This window comes from Carassius auratus, unplaced genomic scaffold, assembly GCF_003368295.1.
Source record: "Carassius auratus strain Wakin unplaced genomic scaffold, ASM336829v1 scaf_tig00022917, whole genome shotgun sequence".
Taxonomy (NCBI): domain Eukaryota; kingdom Metazoa; phylum Chordata; class Actinopteri; order Cypriniformes; family Cyprinidae; genus Carassius; species Carassius auratus.
The window spans coordinates 69667-91106 of NW_020525224.1; the positions used below are offsets into that span (position 1 = coordinate 69667).

The window sequence follows — 21440 nt, forward strand, 5'->3', positions numbered from 1 at the left end:
TATTTTTCATATTTCCAAAACAATTGTCTTATGTTGGGTTGCAGGATGCTGGAGTCCAATTTATTTATTTATTATTATACATTTTCTCCTTCTTACTGACAATTAAAAACTATCACATAAACAATTTGACCTATATATGGTCACAAGGATGCTGGAGCCTAATTTCTTATTATTCTTACTATTACTAGATAATAATCAACAAATAACATTTTTATTATTAATATTCAAAATAACTTATTATTATTATCGTTACCTATATCCTCCACTAGGTGGCAGCAGCGTCACTGGTTGTACAACAGCAGCATGTTTCATAGCAGCATCGTTGTCCTGGGGCCTGTTTCACTAAGGAGGTTCAACCAAACTCTGATTTTAAACTTGAACTCTGAGTTGACTTACCCTGAGATGGGAAAATCTGAGTTTTCGGTTACAGAACAGCTGAAATGAGCTGGTTTAATCAACTCTAAATTGACTGACTCTGAGTTAAGCACGTGCACCACAACTATAAAAAGCCATTACCAATGGAGCGCCGATATTACGATTCACCATGGCAACAGCTCCCGCCAAAAAGCCGTCTGCTTACTTCAGACTCGATACAAATGTAATTCTTATCAGTGTTATAATATCACAGGCACCTCAGAGTTTTCACTTAGCCTCTTTGTGAAATGGGCCCCTGTTCTTAAATCATCCACCACCCTGCATCAAATAACCAGAATGTTCTCACAGAGCTTCAGATCTTGTTGAATACAAATATACTTATTACGTATTAACTTAATTGAAAGGTTTGATGATCCGTGATTGAGCGCTCAGGTAGGACAGGAAAAAACATCAAACATCCAGCTATCGGAGAGACAGCATCATGACAAACTCTGAAAGAAAACAGAGGCAAAACTGTCAGGTCGTGTAAGTTTAATTGATGTCATTAATTCCACTAGTTCACTTCGACTACATCTGGGACAAGTTCAAGCTCAATCCGGTGTGCACCGTTTTGAACGACATGTTTTCCTGGAAACAGTGTGCAACAGGGTTCGAGATACGTTTTCTCTTGTTTGGTCAAAAATGTCAGCCCAGTCAGCAGCAACATGTATATAAACCACGTGGTATTAAACAGACCGCTTGCACAATGTAATTTGCAAGTATACTGTTTATTTACTTTAAAGGCAAAATAATTAAAATAAGAGCACAAGTATAGATTTGGAACTTAAAGTCTGTCTAAATATCATTTAGTAATTGCAATGTCTTCTAGTCTAGTCCATATCCTTTCCTTAGAAAAGGTGTGCTAAATACTGATTAATGTAACATAAAAATACTGCACATATTTATGTATGTTGCTATTGTATTATGGAATGACACTTTCATAATTTTTCTATACCCCTTTGATTATATAATGGTAAATATTACAATATCTTATAGCACAATGATAAGACTAGTACTCACAATAAAAATAATAAGGTCATATAGATCATAACACAGTCTTGGAGGCAAGACGTGGATTATTCTTCACCTGAAATGTTTGCAAGGCAAATTTTAGATCACTATAATTAGGAACCTCAGTTTCCACAAATCCCTTCGCTCGATGGGGATGTTCTCTTTTATTCTGGATGGAAAGGGCAGTGACTAACATCGAGCATATTTTGCAGTATATACCGATTTCATCAGGCTCTGAAAATTCTTCAAAAGGAACACAAAGAATGGCCTTCTCATCTGCCATAGTTGCAAGTCTTGAGTGATCAGAACAGGGTGTTCAATGCAAAAACGTTTCCATTTAAAAAATGTTTAGCACCATTTTTGTTGGGGCTGAATGCAGCCCTGTTCTCGTGAATGTGAAGGTGTGAGGCTTTTTCCTGAGATCATGTCACTTGAGGGATTCCGTACAAATCAACAGATACCACGGTATTGGCTTGAAAGTTGTTGTGAAAAGTTTGTTTCAGAAGTTCACATATGTATCCAATTCTTGCACATTTAGCTTGTTTTCTCCAGCTCTAAATGGCTCCCCTGAACTTAATATGTGGAAAATATATAATAGAGATTAAAGATTGTTACCTGACTGAGTGAAGTGAGCAGACGCTTACAGTTTGTTGTTGTGTTGTGATAAACAGATTTCTTCAATTTATAAATACATTTTAATTAAAAATCAAGAAAGCATAATTTTGCTAGTTGTGTCTGTTACTTCACTGCTGGGGGGTGAATGTCCCCTGTAGGATTATTTGTGATATTACGTATAAACACACACACACACACACACACACACATACACAGTAACACTAACACTATTGTTTTGGATATTTGTTGTTTTGGGATTACAGACAATATTCAAAAGGAATTGCAAATTGTATTTGCAATTGTGTTTTCTATTTGTGGACCTATATGTTTTGACATAATCCAAAAACAATTGCAAATCGCACATTTGTGTTTCCATTTTCTTTTCCATGTATGTAACATGTCTGCAAAATTTTGAATGGAAATTCCAATTCCAAAATTTCCAATGTCTTATATGTTATGACCCTTTTGTAATAGTAAGAGATAATCACCTATTTACTATTCCAACTCTGTGTCCTGAACTTTTGCCAATGTCTGCCAAAGTATTTGTCTTGCTGCTCAAGGGGAGGGCTCCAAGCTCTGCATCAGCCCGAATGATGTAAGGCTGCTATGAGTATTTGTAATGGTTCTCTCTCGTGGTGGTTGGATAGGTGGTGCAGTTATTGATAGTGAATTGATTAGTGAATCATTGATTATCTGCGCTTGCTCCTACCATTTTTTTTAAAATAAAACATCACTTTGTAGGCTATTCTTACAGGAAACAGTCCTCATGCTCAGTAAAATGCATTGCATATTTCAGAATCAGAATCGGCTTTATTCGCCAAGTTTGCGCAAAAACACAAGGAATTTGTTGTGGGAAGATTTTGTTACATACATGCATGGATACATATATACATACATATCTGACATGAGAACAGAAACATTTAAATAAGACTTAACAACAATAATAATAATGTGTATGAATCTGGGACCGAAGATTTATGTACAAATGTGTGCATTATTTATGCGTTATTGTGTATATACAGCTGTATATGTATATATGTATAGAAAATATGCATATGTATTTACATAGTACTTAAGAGAGAGGCAATGATTAGAGATGGAGAATGAATTACATGCATGAATTATAGAATACAGGTAATAATAATAAATGTTAGCTGTTTAAGATAAAGATGGCATGGGGAAAAATATGTTTTATGCCTAGATGTTGTAGTGCACAGAGATCTATCAGAGTCTGTTGCTGTCTTCTTATATCTGATTTGCTGGCTGACCCAAACCAGACAGTTATAAAAGAGCACAGAACTGACTCCATTACAGCTGAGTAAAACTGTGTCATATGCGCCTGTGGCAGGTTTATCTTTTTCAGTTGACGAAGGAAGTACAACCTCTGCTGAGCCTTTTTACTTGACTGTGTATTTTATTGGCAGTCAATGGGACAGTCACAAGCCTCCCGGTTCTCGTCCAAAATATCTTAAATTGTGTTCATAAGACGAACTAAGCTGTTACGGGTTCGGAACAACATGGGTTTAAGTGATTAATGACAAAATTTTATTTTTGGGTTGGAGTAACCCTTTAACATGTGACCTGTATCCGGATGTTGTCCACATACACATTGAAAAGACAAGTGTAAACACACTTCTGATCAGAATGTTATATGATTAGCATGTCCTCGAAATGCCAAAAGACTTATTTAAATATTGCATGGAAAGAGAGATCCGGGGCTTATGATGGTGGCTGAACAAACTCAGGGTTACAGGATTAGTTTTGAGTTGACAAAACCAAACCAGTCCAATCCAGTTTTGTTGGTACCATAAAGCTGATCATCAACTTTCTCTGTCAACTCAGGTTTGATACTGAGTTAATGGAGCATGTTCACATGATAGTGTGACATCAGTAATGAACAGCCAATGACATGCTTTGAAATTGTGATTCACTTGTCGTGAGAGAGTTGGTGAGATTCACTACCAAAGATGAAAAGTTTGTACAAGTTGAAGAAGTCAAGGTTTCAGTCCACTCCTTGTGAAGCTCTTCCAAGTTCTTGAATGGGCTTTTCCTGGCAATCTTCCCAAGGCTGTGGTCATCCCTGTTGCTTGTGCACTTTTCCTACCTCACTTTTTCCTTCCAGTCAACTTTCTATGAATATATTTTGATACAGCACTCTGTGAACAGCCAGCCCTTTCAGCAATGACCTTCTGTGGCTTACACTCATTGTGGAGGGTGTTGATGATTGTCTGGTGGACAACTGTCAAGTCAGTAGTCTTTCACATAATTGTGGTTGCATGTTCTAAATTACCAAAATATACAAATATAGTTTATGAATAAATGTAAAAAATATATTACTAAATAAAATTCTGAAATGAAGCAGAATTCAGAGCATCCTCCTACGAACTGAACATGAGCTGTGAATAAATGTCACTACCAATTTCTTTTTTTTTTTTATCGCTTGGATAGTGAGCACAGTCACATGGACAACACGCCATTCGCATCATTTTTCATCACAAGTTTCTAGTGATTCTCTGATTTTAATTCATCAATATAATTCATTGTGTGATGATGATATTCATGCCATACATTCTTGAATCTATTATATGACTCTTTACCACTCTGCACCTTGTACTGACTGCAATCACGACTTTATGTAATTTTTGAGTTTTTTGCAAAAATTTGCAAATTCCCCATTTTCCTAATAGAAATGATTAACAATGCTTTGTTTTCCACCAGTAGTTGGTCATTGCATACTTTCTGATTATATCAATAAACATCAGCCTCCTGACTGTGCTAGGCATTTGAAATCCAAGTGCAAAAGCAGGACGTGGAGAAAGTAATAGAAATTATGTTATTTTCTATTGCTATACCAAAAAAGGACAGAATCTTAACAAGACATTGGAAATCCAATAGCAAATGGACTTTACTTTCCATTAAAAATTTGGCAGACATGTTACATACACAAAAAAGAAAATGGAAACACAAATGCAAAATTTAAAATTGCATTTGGTTTATGTCACAATGTATGCATCCAAAAAAAAAAAAAAAGCAATTGCAAATACAATGAATATTATTCCATATTGGGATAAATGGTCAGCTCAGGGTTACACCAATATAGCAGGTACCCCCCTAGAGCAAACTTAACCTGGTTGTAAAAGTGAGGCCCAATAATGAATGTCATTATGAGGGACATATGAATATAAAAAAATGTAGTCAGTCCACTTTTAGTACAAGATTGCTGGTCTCAGTGTGTTCAAATGGGGACACCCTCAGTTTTAAACCTCTTTTTAACCCTCCAGGCTACACAAATTACCCATATATTCTCAGAAAAGCAGGTCCCGAGAGCCATTACTTCAAGCGAAAAGAGGGCTGCTGCTGTTTTATCAGCTTGCCACTAGATGGCACTCTAGAGTTTTGTTATTGTCTTTAGTGACTTGTTGTACACAAGTTAAATGGTTATTGTTTTGCGTTTTTGTTTGTTTACTGCTCATTGAGTCGTGTGAACTTTAGCTATGATCTAATCAGCTCAACAGAGCAGTACATTCAAAAGCATGCTGCCTTCCTTACCATCAAAGTCCACGTTCCCATCTCCGTTGAGATCGATGTCTGTCAGAATTTCTTCCAGTTCTCCCTTCTTCAGTTTCTCCCCGAGTAGCGTCTTTGTGGACTCCTTCAGCTCCTCAAAGGTGATCCGTCCATCACCGTCACAGTCAAACTAAGAGAGGCACAGAGGAATGCAGAATTTTATGAAGAGCTAATATCATTTATGGGTTGGAAAAAGATGCAATGTAACGACGTTTTGACGAGGGGTTTTGTTTTCTATTTAATGTTCACTTTAAAGTGTGCTCCGTTTGAGAGCATACACACCTGTTTGAAAGCGCAGTGCAGCTCTCTTAGACCCACCATATGAGCGGTTTCAGCCAGCATCCTGGGCCCCATTAATTCACAGAAATCATCAAAGTCCACATGACCTCCCCCTATAAACACAAACACACCATAGACACATTTATCTTTACTTTTAAACTGACATACACTACCGTTTAAAAGTTTGGGATTGGTTCGATTTTTTTATGTTTGTCACTTATGTTCATCAAATCTGCAGTTATTGATAAAAAAATACAGTAAAAACGGTCATATTTTAACAGACTTTAATAGATTTAAAATTTTAAGTAGGCAATACTCCAGTGTTTAGTGTCACAATATTCTTCAGAAATCTTTATAACATGCTGATTTGTTATTGTTTTTTTCCCCCAGGATTCTTTGATTAATAGAATGTTCAATAGAACAGCATTTTATGAAAATAGCAATTTAAATGTCTTTACTGTCACATTTGATCAGTTTAATGCATCCTTGCTGAATAAAAGCATTGCCACTTTTTAAAAGATCTCACTGAGCTCAAACCTTTAAACGGTAGAGTAGGTCAAAAGGTTAGAGTATAAACCGAAACACACACATTTCATTTTTATCTGCTGAATGATCTCAATCAGTTCCATCTCTGTTGGCATGTATCCCATGGTTCTCATACAGTCTGCAACATCTTTGTAGTGCAAATACCCATCCTGGTCATAGTCAAACTCTTTAAATGCTACATGCAGCTCTGAAAGGAGAAGAAAGGAGAAGAAATGTAATCCCACTTTCAACTTTTCTTCAATTTGCAGTATAGAGTCTTTGGCTTAGGTGTTATGAAAGGACAACACACACACTTACATATATGGATTTTGTCCCACATTAGCCTTCTTTGATCGATAAAATTTGATTTACTAGTTTTAGTATTTAAAATGTATTTACATTGTGTGTGTGTGTGTGTGTGTGTGTTCTGTTGTTAATTATAATGTGCTACTCCCGTTTAATTTATATGTTTATTTTAATGTTAATGAAGTTTCACAATCACAAAGATTATGGTTTTAAACTTACTTTAGAACATTAACATTATGCCACATACTGTACAAATTACGGTATATAATCTATAGGACTTTGCTGGTATAGGATATAGGACCGTGTATTGGCTGACTCACTGCTGTGGTATTACTAATGCAGCTTGTCTTCAACCGCTGTATGCCACTAACCATTCATGACAATACCAATCCATTTTTAATCAAATTTATTTGTGTCAGATGTTTTGTCAGTTATTTATCTTATGCTGATTGTGTCTGCAATTGTATTGTGTCTGTCTAGGCTAGTCTCGGATATTAAATATGCATGTTCTGTACATACCATCTAGTTCCTCTGGCAGTAAATCTCTGTCCTGATGAAAGTAAATGGGAGAGAGAGAGTCAGAGAGAGGTAGAAGGACAGAGAGATGAAAAAGCAAAATGACAAAGAGGGAAAAAAAATTGTGACAAAAAAAAACTGCTAAATATGGAAATTATTACAGCATGAGAGCTGAAAGTCCTTAGAGACACTGGGCATTTTTAATCACCAATAAGTGATGTTAGCATGCTTATCAAAGCTGCTCAGTGGGACAATGACACATAGAGCGGGGTGGGATTGTATAATTGGATTACACCATAACATGCCCTGCCATGCCTCATGTTAACACTCATACAGCCAAAGAACGGCAGAGAGATTCAGGGGGAAAATAATTAACTCGTTTTGCAAACATTAAATGTGTATATGGCTTAGGGGCAATGTGTGTTAAAGGAAAAAGAGAAATAACATTTAGGAAATAAATGGTTTAAAAACTGTTATTAATGCTCTATTTCGAAAAAATATATCCTTGCATAAAGTTCTATTTAGATTCATGCACATATGCATGCTTTAATGTACAATTATACAAATAAACATATATGCAATACAAATAAGGTTGACAAAAATTTTGACTTAATTACAAACAAACATACTGCTAGCACACTAGTACACTATTTATCATATTTGTCATGTAATTTTTTAAAGCAAACTTTGCATGTAGCTTCACTGTATAATCTAACAGATTTCGCATAGTCTTTGACATGAAAATAATTTATTGAAAAAAAAAATGGAGCCAATAGTTTCATGAAATTAAATTTCAAGCTGTCTGAAATGTCAATTTCAAGCAGCTTTTCTGAATACTCTCCTGTCTTAAAAATCCAATGTTTTTGTTCTCGTAGTAAAAAAGAAAAAGCATATGTCAGTCTTGGCCTTCTTAACTGTATTTCAATTTTGTTTCATATTTATCAGTTTAGTATTTAAGATGTGTTATTTTATTATCTTTCCTACCCCAACACATACAATTGGTTGAACCAGTGTTTCTGTGTCCGATTGGTCTGAATTTTTAATCAAATCATCGTAATTATTTTATAGCACCATAAATAATCTTTAAATTGCTTACATATGAAGTATTTTAGCATCAAAACAAATGACACTCGTGAACTTTAATTTCACCCAACGACACTGTTCCTGCACTTGGCCAACTTGATAACCTCGTAACTTCAGTGTTAATCCAATGTGGAATGGGAATGTATAATAAACTTTTACTAATTGATTTGTAAAGCTGGTGCCCAAGGGCATCGCTGTCCTTCAAACGTTACATTCACTGCATGCTTTGGACTTTTGACCTCCAAATTCCCCAAAACACATATTTATTATTAAAAATAATGCATTACTCATAGACTTCTCTGGCAGAGGTTGCAGTTATGCAACAGTGAGTTGCTTCAGGCTATTTACCCTTGGATATATGCTAATAGGGTCCCTTGTCTATCTGTTTTTATTTCATTCATTCTTCCAGTTCTGTTGAGCAGAAGCCATGGATCTTTAAGCTGTGCATTCTTTGGTTTGTCTTGTTTGTCTCTTAGACTCTATCCATTATCTCTGTCTTACTATTCTACAGCGTCTCCATCTTCTGGGTTTCGCTTGCTCGCTGGCTCTCTCTGCTCTCCAGACGTACTCTTGAAAATATAATCAAGGGCGTCTGAGTTTAAATGACTATGATTCAGAGACTTGTGACAGATTCATAGCATCGTTTTTAAAAGCAGAAGCAAGATGCTAGCTTAGGGCTGAGCTTCAGTGTACCAAAATAATTTTTTGACTTGGCACTTGTTACATGTAATTATCTATGAAGATTCGGGAGGAGCGCGTCAGATACTTAGCCTAATCATCACAGGTGGACCTCAATCAAGTAATCAATCCCACAGTATAAATATCGCTGACTTACCTCTATCCATTGACGGTTTATCAGCATGCTGGTTCGCTTCGTCAGTCACCTTATCACAGACCCAATTTTCGTACCAACGAAGAGCGCTAAACAGGGGATTTATAAGACCTGCTGCTTTTGCCGGATCCGCAATCATTCCTACCCAGCCAAACACGGCCGTTGAGCAGCATTAAGCGTCATCGCGATAGCTGCTATCCTCGCCAAGCCACACATCGTGGCCAATAGACCGTGCAACTCCGAGCTCTTCTTGCTCGATACACGATCGTGCCGCCCGAGACCGAGCTCTCGTCGAGCGCTGGATTGCAGCAGAAAGAATCCAACCACGGCTCAGTCTCTCACCACGGCGTTCCGGCCGAGTGGCAGCGTGAGGCCGCTTCCTCTAGCGGCGCAGACTAATACATTTCCAGGCGAAGACGCTAAAAAACAGGTTCTTCTTTTTCTTCATTGGATTTTTACGGCAGTTCGCTTTCAAAGTGTTGCATCTAAAAGCAGTTTTGCGGCTAAAGTTTTGTTAAACTACGTCTTGACGTAGTTCTGTCTTCTTCTAGTAGCGTTTTATGGTGGTTTTGGCAAACCAACGTAAAGGTGCATTACCGCCACCCGCTGATCCGGGGTGTGGATCCCGCATAGATTTGGACTACAGATCCACCGTTCCGTCGGATGATGATGCCACTTTTAACCACGAAGCCAAAGGCATTAGGTTAGATTATCGTAATGCCTCGTTCTCAGGCCTTCCAGCTAAATCGTCGAGCAAGCTTCAGTATTCTGCCGCACGCTTATACTTCTCCTCGCGAACACATTACACCGGTTCTTTCACAATTACACGGGCTTCCCGTAAACGTGAGAATTGACTTTAAAATTTCTATCTTAACATACTAGGCACTTCATGGGACTGCACCTGAGCATCTTTGTGAACTCATCAGTCCTTCTATTCCATCACGCTCTCTTCGCTCTACTAACTCTCTTTCACTTCACCAGCCATAACGTGAGCTAAAGACCATGGGGCAAAGAGCCTTTTCATATGAAGCCCCTAAGCTATGGAATGTACTTCTCCTGCACGTCAGATATGCACCTATGTTGGGCGATTTAAAAAAAAAAAAAAAAAAAAAAAAAAGTCGATTAAGTCACATTTATTCAAGACTGTCTGTCTTTAATGAATTGTTGTATTGCTTTTGGCATTTTGTTTCTACAAATAAAATGCATTCTTATTATTATTTATTATTATTATTTTTTTATTGTTACATTCGCCTTACCGCGCACGTTTTAAACCTCGCCGAAATGATACAGACATAAGTTCAAAAAAAAAAAAAAAAAAAAAAAAAAAAAAAAAAAAACTTTTTAAGTCTCTGGATAAAAGCGCCCGCTAAATGCTTAATTTAATTTTAAAAATTTTCATTTCCATGCAAGTCTCCTGGTAGGACCAAATCATTTAGGGACCTATTTTACCATTCACTGGCGTGATCACTCAAAATTAATCTAAAACGCATCTGCCCTCGCGTTTAGATGCAGGATAGCAAGTGTGAGTAAAATTACCATCGCCTTTTAAGGACCGTAATAAAAAAAAAAAAAAAAAAAAAAAAAAAAAAAAAAACGGAAAGTAAATCTCTTTAGAAACCACTTGGAAGCAAATAGCACATAACTGCTGTTAACCCATTTGCTGCAAGCATCGCCAACGCCCCCAGTCTACGTTTCATTTTTACAGCACGTTAAACATCACTCTCTTACTTGATCTGGATAAACCGCGCATCAATTGAAGTCCAAAGACTTTGGCTTTATATTTGACCAATATTTCGATAAAACATAATTCCAGTGATTAATTTTCCATCATGTCAGGAAAACTATTCCTATTCCTGAACGGTAAACGTCAAAGTGTTAGCTCATGGACAAATGTTGATCATGGATCTAGTCAGAAAGAATCACGAACAGAAACATCTTTATTTTGGGTATATAATTTCTGCCTCCATGCCAAAAATGGGGGGTGTCTGGTAAGGGGTTAACGTTACTGCTATAATCATGTCTTTCGGTACAACGCCTTAAAAAGACTAAACATGCTCAATCGTTTCCAAAAGCCTCTGTTTCCACAGTCTATAATACAACGTGAAAACAGCGTTCCAAACGTATCCGCTCGGGAGTCCGTCTAAAGAGCCCGGAGGCCAAATGAGAGGAAAGATGCTTTTCCAACAGGAACATAATAAGGTGGACAAGGCCTGAGGAATTGTCAAATCAGGCAACAAATTGCTAAGCTGGTAACACAGTAGGCTACCCATCCATTTTTAGCTTGCCCCATCAAATATTACTAACACTTTTTTACTCTTCCCACAGCCAACATCTACAGCAGCCGAAGCAAGTAGCCTTTTATGTACCTCCTCACTGCCGCAGCAGTGTCTGCTCCCGCAGAAGCCTTTCCTGTACCTCCCCACCGCCGCTGCAGTGTCTGCTCCCGCAGGAGCCTTTCCTGTATCTCCCCACCGCCGCTGCAGTGTCTGCTCCCGCAGGAGCCTTTCCCGTATCTCCCCACTGCCGCTGCAGTGTCTGCTCCCGCAGGAGCCTTTCCCGTATCTCCCCACTGCCGCAACAGTATCTGCTCCCGCAGGAGCCTTTCCCGTTCTCCCCACTGCCGCAGCAGTGTCTGCCCCCACAGGAGCCTTTCCTATACCTCCTCACTGCCGCGCAGTGTCTGCTCCCGCAGGAGCCTTCCTACACCTCCTCACTGCCGCGCAGTATCTGCTCCCGCAGGAGCCTTTCCTACACCTCCTCACTGCCGCGCAGTGTCTGCTCCCGCAGGAGCCTTTCCTACACCTCCTCACTGCCGCGCAGTGTCTGCTCCCGCAGGAGCCTTTCCTACACCTCCTCACTGCCGCGCAGCGTCTGCTCCCGCAGGAGCCTTTCCTACACCTCCTCACTGCCGCGCAGTGTCTGCTCCCGCAGGAGCCTTTCCTACACCTCCTCACTGCCGCGTAGTGTCTGCTCCCGCAGGAGCCTTTCCTACACCTCCTCACTGCCGCGCAGTGTCTGCTCCCGCAGGAGCCTTTCCTACACCTCCTCACTGACACGCAGTGTCTGCTCCCGTAGGAGCCTTTCCTATATCTCCACACTGCCGTAGCAGTGTCTGCTCCCGCAGGAGCTTTTCCAGTTCTCCCCATTGCTGTAGCAGCGTCTGCTCCCGCAGGAGCCTTTCCTACACCTAAATGTATATATAAAAAATAAATAAATAAATAAAAATAATAAATAAATACCACACATCACCTCTGCCTAAAGGCATGCAATGCATCCGAGCTTGCGGTGATAGCATCATGTATCGACAATAGCCAAGACAATATTAGGCCCATTTTCCAACCAACGTTTTTTATAAAAATCATTAGGCGGCCTACCTTAAATTGGCTATCAAACTGCTCCGTCATCCCATCTCAGCACTGCATTTCCCGTTCGCCCGTGCTCTCAAAGGATGATGTGAGCCCGTAGGTAAAAAAAAAAAAAAAAAAAATTCACTGGACAAGCTAGATGACCGTAGTGCCGACTACATGAACTAGCAGTATTTAAATATAGTACTTATACTTAATACCAGTGTATCAGTACGTCCGAAAGTATATATATATTTTTTGTTTGATTATTGGTGATTCCATAGGCTCTTTTCGTGCACCCGCATGGTCAAAATGGTAAATAGTAAGCTCAGAAAGTATAAAGAATCTTTCTCTTACTCCACCCATGCACGATTACATCGTCGATATGTACCATCGATCTCACGTGCTGACAATGACCACATTGCCGATACATGGCACCTATTTGGGGTACACTGGCACAGGAAATCCAATTTATTTTTGCACTCTTAATTTCGGATACTATGACTGCACCAAGATTTTTCGGACTCATTATCGGAAGCAGCTCATTGGATTTGCTAAACAATTATTCAAGTAAGCCTCACAGCGTCTACCCTCGTAGACAAATAAATCATCTTTAGTATCGAACTCCCTGCCAGGCCCTGCAAGAGGGCTCCCGGTTGAACCAACCTTTGCCTTCTCCATTCAACTATCAGCAAAGCTTACTCGTTTGACATCGCAAGTATTACAATCCTGCCAGATGCTTTCCCACTTAACCAATCTTGGATTTTCCATCCGACCACCAGCGAAGCTTACCCGATTAAAATAGGCCGATTAACCAAAAAAAAAAAAAAAAAAAAAAAAAAAAAAAAAAAACGACGACATCTACCTATCGAACACCAATGAGTACATTGCAGCCCAACAAATTTTCCCTCCGATGGCAAGATGTACCCATCCAATACCGCAAGTTACGCTTTCGCCGAACACTAACGAGCTCTTCGCAGATAAAACAATCTCAATTTTCCCTCCGATGGCTGGAGAGACTACCCATCTGGTGTCGCAATTTTAATAAGTATAATAAATAAAATTAAAATAAATATAGAAAATAAATAAATAAATGATAAATAAAAAGACACCGGATGCTGGCCATAGCCTCCCGACCAGATAACCTTACCTTTTTCAATCCTATGGCCGGCAAGGCTTCTCTCTTCGATGCCAAGAGCTTGAGCTCCCATCGGATGCTGACGAGAGCCTCCCGGCCAGACAACCTCACCTTTTCCATTCTGCGGCCAGCAAGGCTTACCCGTTCGTTGCCAGGAGCTCACACTCCCTTCGGACGTAGGTGAAAGCCCCCGGCTACCTGCTTTTCCATTTCTGTCTTACGTACGGAGAGGTTTACCCGCCCAACGCATGGAGTCAAGGCTCCCATTGAACGTAGGCGAGAGCTTCCCGGCTAGACAACCTTACCTTTTCCGTCCTTTGGCCAGCGAGGCTTAACCGTTCTATCCGGGAGCTCAGCTCCTGTCGGACGAAGGTAAGAGCCTCCCGGCCGGACAACCTTTTCCGTCCTTCAGCCAGAGAGGTTTACCCGTTCGATTCCTGGAGCTAAGCTCCTATCGGACGTTGGTCCGAGCCTCCTGGCTAGACAACCTGACCTTTTCCACCCTTGGCCAGTGAGGCTTACCCGTCCGATGTGAGTGCTCCCATCGGACGCCGGCGACAGCCTCCTGGCCAGCCAACCACGACCCTACTGTGTGGTTCAGGTTACTAACCTACAAGCAAGCTGCTTGAATGCTGCAAGTACCTAACACACAATAAACTCTCCTTCCTTCCTATGGTCACCAAGGCTAAACCGTCTCTTGCCAGGAGTAGCAAACTCCCTTAAACGCCGACGACAGCCTAACGACCACGCAAACTTACCTTTTCCATCCTACGGCCTGCGAGGCTCACCCAGTTTGTCCCCGCCGGACGCTGGCAAGAGCTTCCTGGCCACCTATCGTTACCTTTTCTGTCCGCCATCCGGAGAGGCTTACCCGTTCGATGCGCGTGCTCCCTTCGGACGCCGGCGAGAGCCTCCCGGTTAGACAACCTTACCTTTTCCTTTTCTATGGTCAGCGAGGCTTACCCGTTCGATGTGTGTGCTCCCTTCGGACGCTGGCGAGAGCCTCCTGGACAGACTTGCTTTACGTTTCCACCCTACGGTCGGCGAGGCTTACCCGTTCGATGTGTGTGCTCCCTTCGAACGTCGGCAACAGTCTCTCGGCCACACAACTTACCTTTCCATTTGACGGTAGGCGAGGCTTAACCGTCCGACGCCATGAGTCTCGTCCTCTCGCCAAATCCTGCAAAAAAAAAAAAAAAAAAAAAAAAAGCTACCCTCAGCTACTCTCACATCTTTTAACCCCGTCTGGCGAGGCTTACCCGTTCGATGTTCTGAGTTTGAGGCCCCATCGGATGCTGCGAGAGTCCTCCCAGTCGGGTTTTCCTTTCCAACCCTCCCCGTCCGCCGAGGCTTACCCGTCTGTCGCGAGTGCTCCCTTCAGACGTCTGGCGAGAGTCTCCCGGACGGGCCTATGCTTGCCAGCCGCAAGTGAATCTCATCCAGCCGATGCCGTGAGTCGGGATCTCCCTTCGGATGTTGCCAGAGTCCTCCTTGTCGGCTGGCCCAAAAGCTTTTTATCTGCCTAACCGAGAGGACCCAGACGTCCGTCATCCTGAGTCTCAATCTCCTGTCGGAGGCTTCATGGGCCCTCTCGGTCAGCGTTAGGCCCTTCACCCACTGAATAGCAGGGGCTATCAGCCAGTAGGGCCCGTACGCCGACACCGTGACCTATTCCGGTCGAGGCAACTCGGGTCCTCCCGGTCGGGCACCACAACCACGCCGCTCCTCCTCATCGGCCGGCAGGGCTCACCGATCCAACGCCAAAAAACTCCAGTTGAGCATCGGCCCGAGCCCTACCGACCGGGCGCCAACAACCACGTAGTTCACTAGCTGCAGCTGGTAGGGCCTACTCTCTCAACGCCCAAGTCGCTCCCTCCGGAGTACGTAGGCCCTTCCAGCCTGCCAACGAGATAACTTCTCAGAAACCAAATCAGCCCCCGCCAGTACTCTGCTTTTTGGGGGGCATTATTTAAACTGGCGGCTGTCCTCCCGTACATTTGCCTTTTTGGGGGGTACTCTAGCTTCGGGCAATTCCCGAGCTCGGAGCCCTTCCCCGGACAGCACGCCAAATACGCATACCATACCTCAGCTAATTATATGTAAGCGTGAACTAGTGAAATGTAATTATCTATGAAGATTCGGGAGGAGCGCGTCAGATACTTAGCCTAATCATCACAGGTGGACCTCAATCAAGTAATCAATCCCACAGTATAAATATCGCTGACTTACCTCTATCCATTGACGGTTTATCAGCATCCCTCCTCCACCCCATCTCCTCACTTCAAGTTCACTTTACAATATACGGGGAAGGGGGGGTACTCTAGCTTCGGGCAATTCCCGAGCTCGGAGCCCTTCCCCGGACAGCACGCCAAATACGCATACCATACCTCAGCTAATTATATGTAAGCGTGAACTAGTGAATGACCTGATTGAGGAGGAAGGTAGTGTGTTGACAGACAGCAGTATTTTCTCAATCAAACAAACAGGCTAACATTAGGCACCTATAAATGGGTCACCTGTGTAAAAACATCTCAGACTAGTCTAAGCTAGTTTGCTGGTTTTAGTTAATCTCTCTGGCTGGTTTTAGAGTGATTTTGGGCACTTTTCAGCTCGGTCAGTCTGACTGATCGCCCCACTAAACCAGCTGTACATCTTGGTTTAGATGGGAGACCATCTAAAGCCAGCTAAGACCTGCTTAGAGTGGATATTAATTTATTTATTTATTTTTCAGTAATGTGGTGATACTGTCCAGTGATATATAAGATTGTAAATACAATAATGCAGAATCAGTCTTGTTATTGCAAACTAAAACTATTTTATTTATTTATTTATTTTTTACAATTGAACTAAAATAAAATACTAGATGTGATATTGTAATATATTATAATTTAATATGAAATATGCTATTATAAATATTAGATGAAAAACTTTAATGTAAACGAAAATAAGAGATGTTATTTAAATGAAAATAAGAGATGTTATTTAAAGATTTTTTAAATAACTCAAATTAAAAGTAAAAAAAATAAATAAAAAACTAAATAGAAATATTCAAAAAAATATAAAGTTATAAAAATGGGAAAACAACTAAAAATTACAAAAACTTCAACAAAAATGAACATATATATATATATATATAAATATATATATATATATATATATATATATATATATATATATATATATATATATATATATATATATTTATAATAAAACAATACTGTAATATTAAATTATTGCAATAATTTAAATGTTGCATCAAGGTACACTGAAAAATAGCATGTTATTTTATGTTTTATTAGTTATCACCTGTTCAAAATTATTGTAGTAATTTAAATGGAGATCACTCAAAAAAAGAAAGAAAACAAAAACAAAAACAGCAAGAATACATCGTGAGATCTACTCTAGTTCACCTGTCCAAAGAGAGCATTAAGGTACTGTGTGTATGCTGCAGCGATAGCTGAGTTCTGGCTGAAAGATCTACTGCCGCGCCGTCCTTGACTGCCAGATGAATCCCTGTGACCTGAGTTTTTCGAGTCTTTGGAGGAGCTTCGAAGAGCAGAGCGTGGAGGATGAGCATCTGATGTGGATGTAGGACCCGAGGAGCTGTTAGTGAAAAAGAAGAGCTGAACTGACCACACTGCACTGCATCTCAATCGATGCAAGTATTGATTTAGAGCCACCCATACCTTTCTTTTGAAGAAGTTTTACTCCTCTGAGACATGCTAGTAGATAATGAGAAGGAGAAAGGGAAGATTTTAGATGTTCAGAGAAGTTTACTCATGTCATTCTTTCTCATTTCGTATGCCAGTTCGTCCACATTGACATTGTAGTTACATAATTTTTTATTAAACATTCATGCAACCATGCCCAATCCATCGAAGTTCACATGTATAAAACATAACATCAGTTTTCTGGCCAAGTTACTGCAACCTGTTTTACCCTAGATTTCAGTAGTTAGGCAGAAGGCTGATTCCAATGGAGAAAATGCCTACTGGGTCACTTCCTGGCATTATAATAGTCAGAAAGATCATAGGCTGGAATTACAATGATCATTTCAAATGGCAACAGTTTGATGCTATTGTTTTCCCTTTGTAGAAAGGTTTCTGTTTGAAGAGAAGGACACACGGCGTAATCAAACGCACACTAGCGGCAGATCCAAGAGGACGGACTGTTCCTCCGAGCACTGAATTAGATTACAATGGAGGCCGACAGGCTCACAGACAGCCTATAAATTACAATCAACAGTTTAATATGCCCAAGCAAAGCAGGGAACCTCTGTCTGTCCTCTGCCCATCAAACAAGTCATTAGAACCCAAATTGTCAATGGCTCCTCGCAAGAAACACGCATTAATTCAAAAAGAGCAAATCATTCACAAAAAAAAAAAAAAAAAAAAACATTTATTTCTGAAGGCCTTTGTGTTTTTATTCTATATAAATCTGTTGTGCTCCATTCATTGGTTTTGGATTTTTTTTTTTAAAGCTTAAATAGAAAAGAAAATACCAAAATACCTTAATAGTTTTTCTTAGACTTCAACAAAAGTCTTCTTGCACTGTCAAACTACTTAAATATTTGTGTTTATGAATATTTGTTCATGTATAGATTTCAATAAATGTCAAAATATGTTGTTTCTATGTATATATAGCGCCACAAATGCATTGTTTGTCTTGCTGATTCAATAAAGCAATTGTTTTGTTCAACATGGGCTTTTTCTTAGGAGAAGCTTTAAATGAATGTAAGCTAAATATAAAATATAATATAATTTAATTTAAATCTTTATCTCATGTCCACATATTTATTTATTTGGTTATGTCTTTTAAAAGAGATAAGTTAAGTTTTCTTTTTTTCTTTTGGAAACCAACCCTCTAGGTTGATACAAATCATATTTGTAGTGAACTGAAAAGGGTGGCTTTTATAAATCAGTATGTTGACTCAAATCTGAAGAAATTTTGTTAAATAAATGCTTACTTCAGAAAATTTCTAATTACGTTTGAGTCTTTAAGGCATATAGTCACAGCAAACTGATTATGCATATTTAAAATGAGATGAAACATACTAAAACACAGTACGTGGGCTCCGTCTGCTCTGGGTAATTTGCTGAATTTATTTCAGTGCACTAGTGACTCTCACCGAGAGGAAGAACCTGCCTCACTAATCTACAAGAGTTATTAAACTAAGTGACCAATTGCTGTCAATCAGCACGTCGACACAAGCAATTTCGTCTCCTAATTCCTCTAATTGGAATAATTTAACAGAGAGTGTGGGGATAATTCTAGGACAAACTAATCGTCAAAGAGAGCCAAAGTTGTGCTGGGGCGAAGAAGGCAAGGCTGCTCCATTTTTCTATCTAGTTATAAGATACCGAACCTTTTTGATGTGAATTGTGATACATGATTATTGGTTTGCTGGAATGCTGAAAACGGTGACATTCTTTTCAACTATTTTTTTTTTCTTTTTTTTTTTATGGAAGCCACCTTTCAGAGCTGGCCTTCCAAAAATGACTCCATCTGACAGATGCAGATTAGATTGAACATTGACCTGCTTCAGAGATAGAAATCTTTTGCACCCTGAAAGACTCAATCACATTGAGATATCTGTCCTAGCCAAGGGCATCAGATACAGGCTTTCAAATGGCTTTGTCTTACTGTTTGACAGCTGAATTAAACAGAAGTGTTGATGATGTTAGACCTTTGATAAACTTTCAACTTTTTAATGTCAAGAATCTAATTGATTTCAGTTATTTGTATAGTACTTTTCCATACTGTACTGTATATTGTTACTAAAGCAGCCAGTTGCAAGGAAAACACCCATGGAAACTTGAAACAGATTGCTAGAACTTGGGTTACATCGGAAAACAAGCCACAGAACAAAACATGGACCGCTCAGACTGACATGATCGATCCCCATTACAGATTTTGTGTCATGGCACTGAAATGAGGCCGGCCCCCTCCTTTGCAATTACGGCTATGCAGTGATGGGATTTATCTTTCTAGGCCTGGCAGACACTGACAATCCACTATCAGCTGCTGTGTTTAGAGTAGCTGCTAATTACATCTAGACTAACTTTACATCTGATTGACTGCATTGAAAGGCTCATCACTTCTCTATGGCTGTCATTCATGTCCTTAATATCACTGCAATTATTTTCTGCATATGTTTCAGTAACTACGGTCTGACTGCTTCTCTTCCTCTCAGTTTCTGTTCTAATATAGCAAAGCTTTTGATAAAGATTTTAAAATCTAAACTACATAATTTTTTCATCTTACCTTCAGAAAAATGATCCAATCCAGAACCACTTGAGTCGGTCTTTTAAATCAATTCCTCCTCGTGTGAGAGAATGTGTGGATTGACTGGAGAAAGTGACCCTTCACCCTCCTTTGATAATCTGAGTAGGTGATAATCTGTCTAAATATGTTTGGATTAGCATGTGAGATGAGCGTGTCGATGATGTTTAAGACGTGCGAGTATTCCTGTGAATGTGACTGTCTGGAACAGACACATTACTCTGCATTTATCTGTGATTGCACGGCATAAAAAGTTCAGCTGTTGCCTTATATGTTTAAGTATAATCATATTGGCTGTATCATTTCAATTTACATTATATTAAACAGACTTAAAAAATGTAGCTGAATCTTGCATAACTTACCATACCAGTATGGATATAAAACAACAGGGGTTAGTTGTCACAAAGTGTTATGTCATACACATTTCTATGTAAAAAGTCAGAGGTCATACATTTGTTTTATTTTATATCTAATATTATTTTTTTATTTTTTAAAGTTTATTATGTATAGTATTTGTTCATATTTTGATTTAGCTTTTTATTTTCAGTGTTCATTTTCATTTTGGTCTTTTTTATGTGCTTTTGTCATTTTCGATATATATTTCTGTTTAGATTTAATTTAAATTTTACCTTTTTTTCAGCTAGTTGACAAGGCGAAATTTTTTATATTATTTCTGCTTTATTTGAATTAATGAAAACTAATTTGAATATTTTGTTAACAATAACAACAGTATTTGTAATAACTGTCTCTTGTTTTCTTATAATTTTTAGTAAGGTTTTTTTGCCACCATGGTGATCTGTTATTCACATATTCTTATTCTGTGACAGCTTATTTACATTGTTATGTTTTTAAATTGTGTATTTGGGGACTTAAATACACTTATATATATATATATATATATATATATATATATATATATATATATATATATATATATATATATATATATATACAAAAGCTCAATGGTGTTAAATTAACTGTTTTCTTTTTCCTGGCCAATGATAGTGATGATCAATAGCCTTTTTGTAGCCAAGAATTTAATGTATGCGTCTATACGGAAATTGATCTTGGGTAAAAAGTGTGATGGCTAGCTCTGGTCTCCCCTTTGCATTGTGTCTGTGAACTGATTCAGTATTTGACCCAGTCAGCCGGAGATCAGATTGATTCTAACTTTGTTCATAAAGTGTGAACAGACTCGGAACACAGCAGTGACAGCTGATTGCAAGGTTCATGAATGTAATTACAGCTCCAAACTGTGACATAAATAAGCTCAAACTTTTGCACATAATAAGATCCTAATGAACGGCTGTCATTAAGACAAAGATCTGGATCATGTATTTATAGGAACTGTTTGGCCACATCATTGCATGGACTTTTAATTAAACCAGAGAGCTTAATCCTAGGGCAGAGTCTCATATTGTTACCAGTCTATGTATCAAAGATAATCATTAAACATTTTAATTAAGATAAAAAAAAAAAAAATAGTATTACAACCAGGGTAAATTTAAATTCCATAATAAGGCTTTAT

The 21440-nt window shown here is 39.2% G+C and overlaps 1 protein-coding gene across 2 annotated transcripts; it reads right to left on the bottom strand.

Annotated features, from left to right (window-relative positions):
* Window positions 1-792: 792 nt before the first annotated feature.
* LOC113077621 (calcium-binding protein 2-like) lies at window positions 793-20202 on the bottom strand. Of its 2 annotated transcripts, XM_026249936.1 has the most exons (8): window positions 19895-20202; window positions 17317-17352; window positions 17041-17233; window positions 7237-7267; window positions 6476-6619; window positions 5890-5999; window positions 5590-5737; window positions 793-866 (listed from the first exon to the last, which is right to left on the bottom strand). In XM_026249936.1, the coding sequence occupies exons 2-8, from the start codon at window positions 17349-17351 to the stop codon at window positions 838-840; spliced, it is 690 nt and encodes a 229-aa protein (XP_026105721.1). In that variant the 5' UTR covers window position 17352; window positions 19895-20202; the 3' UTR covers window positions 793-837. The 2 variants fall into 2 exon arrangements, with proteins under 2 accessions (XP_026105721.1, XP_026105720.1); XM_026249935.1 differs by lacking the exon at window positions 19895-20202 and having other exon boundaries at window positions 17317-17367.
* Window positions 20203-21440: the final 1238 nt, after the last annotated feature.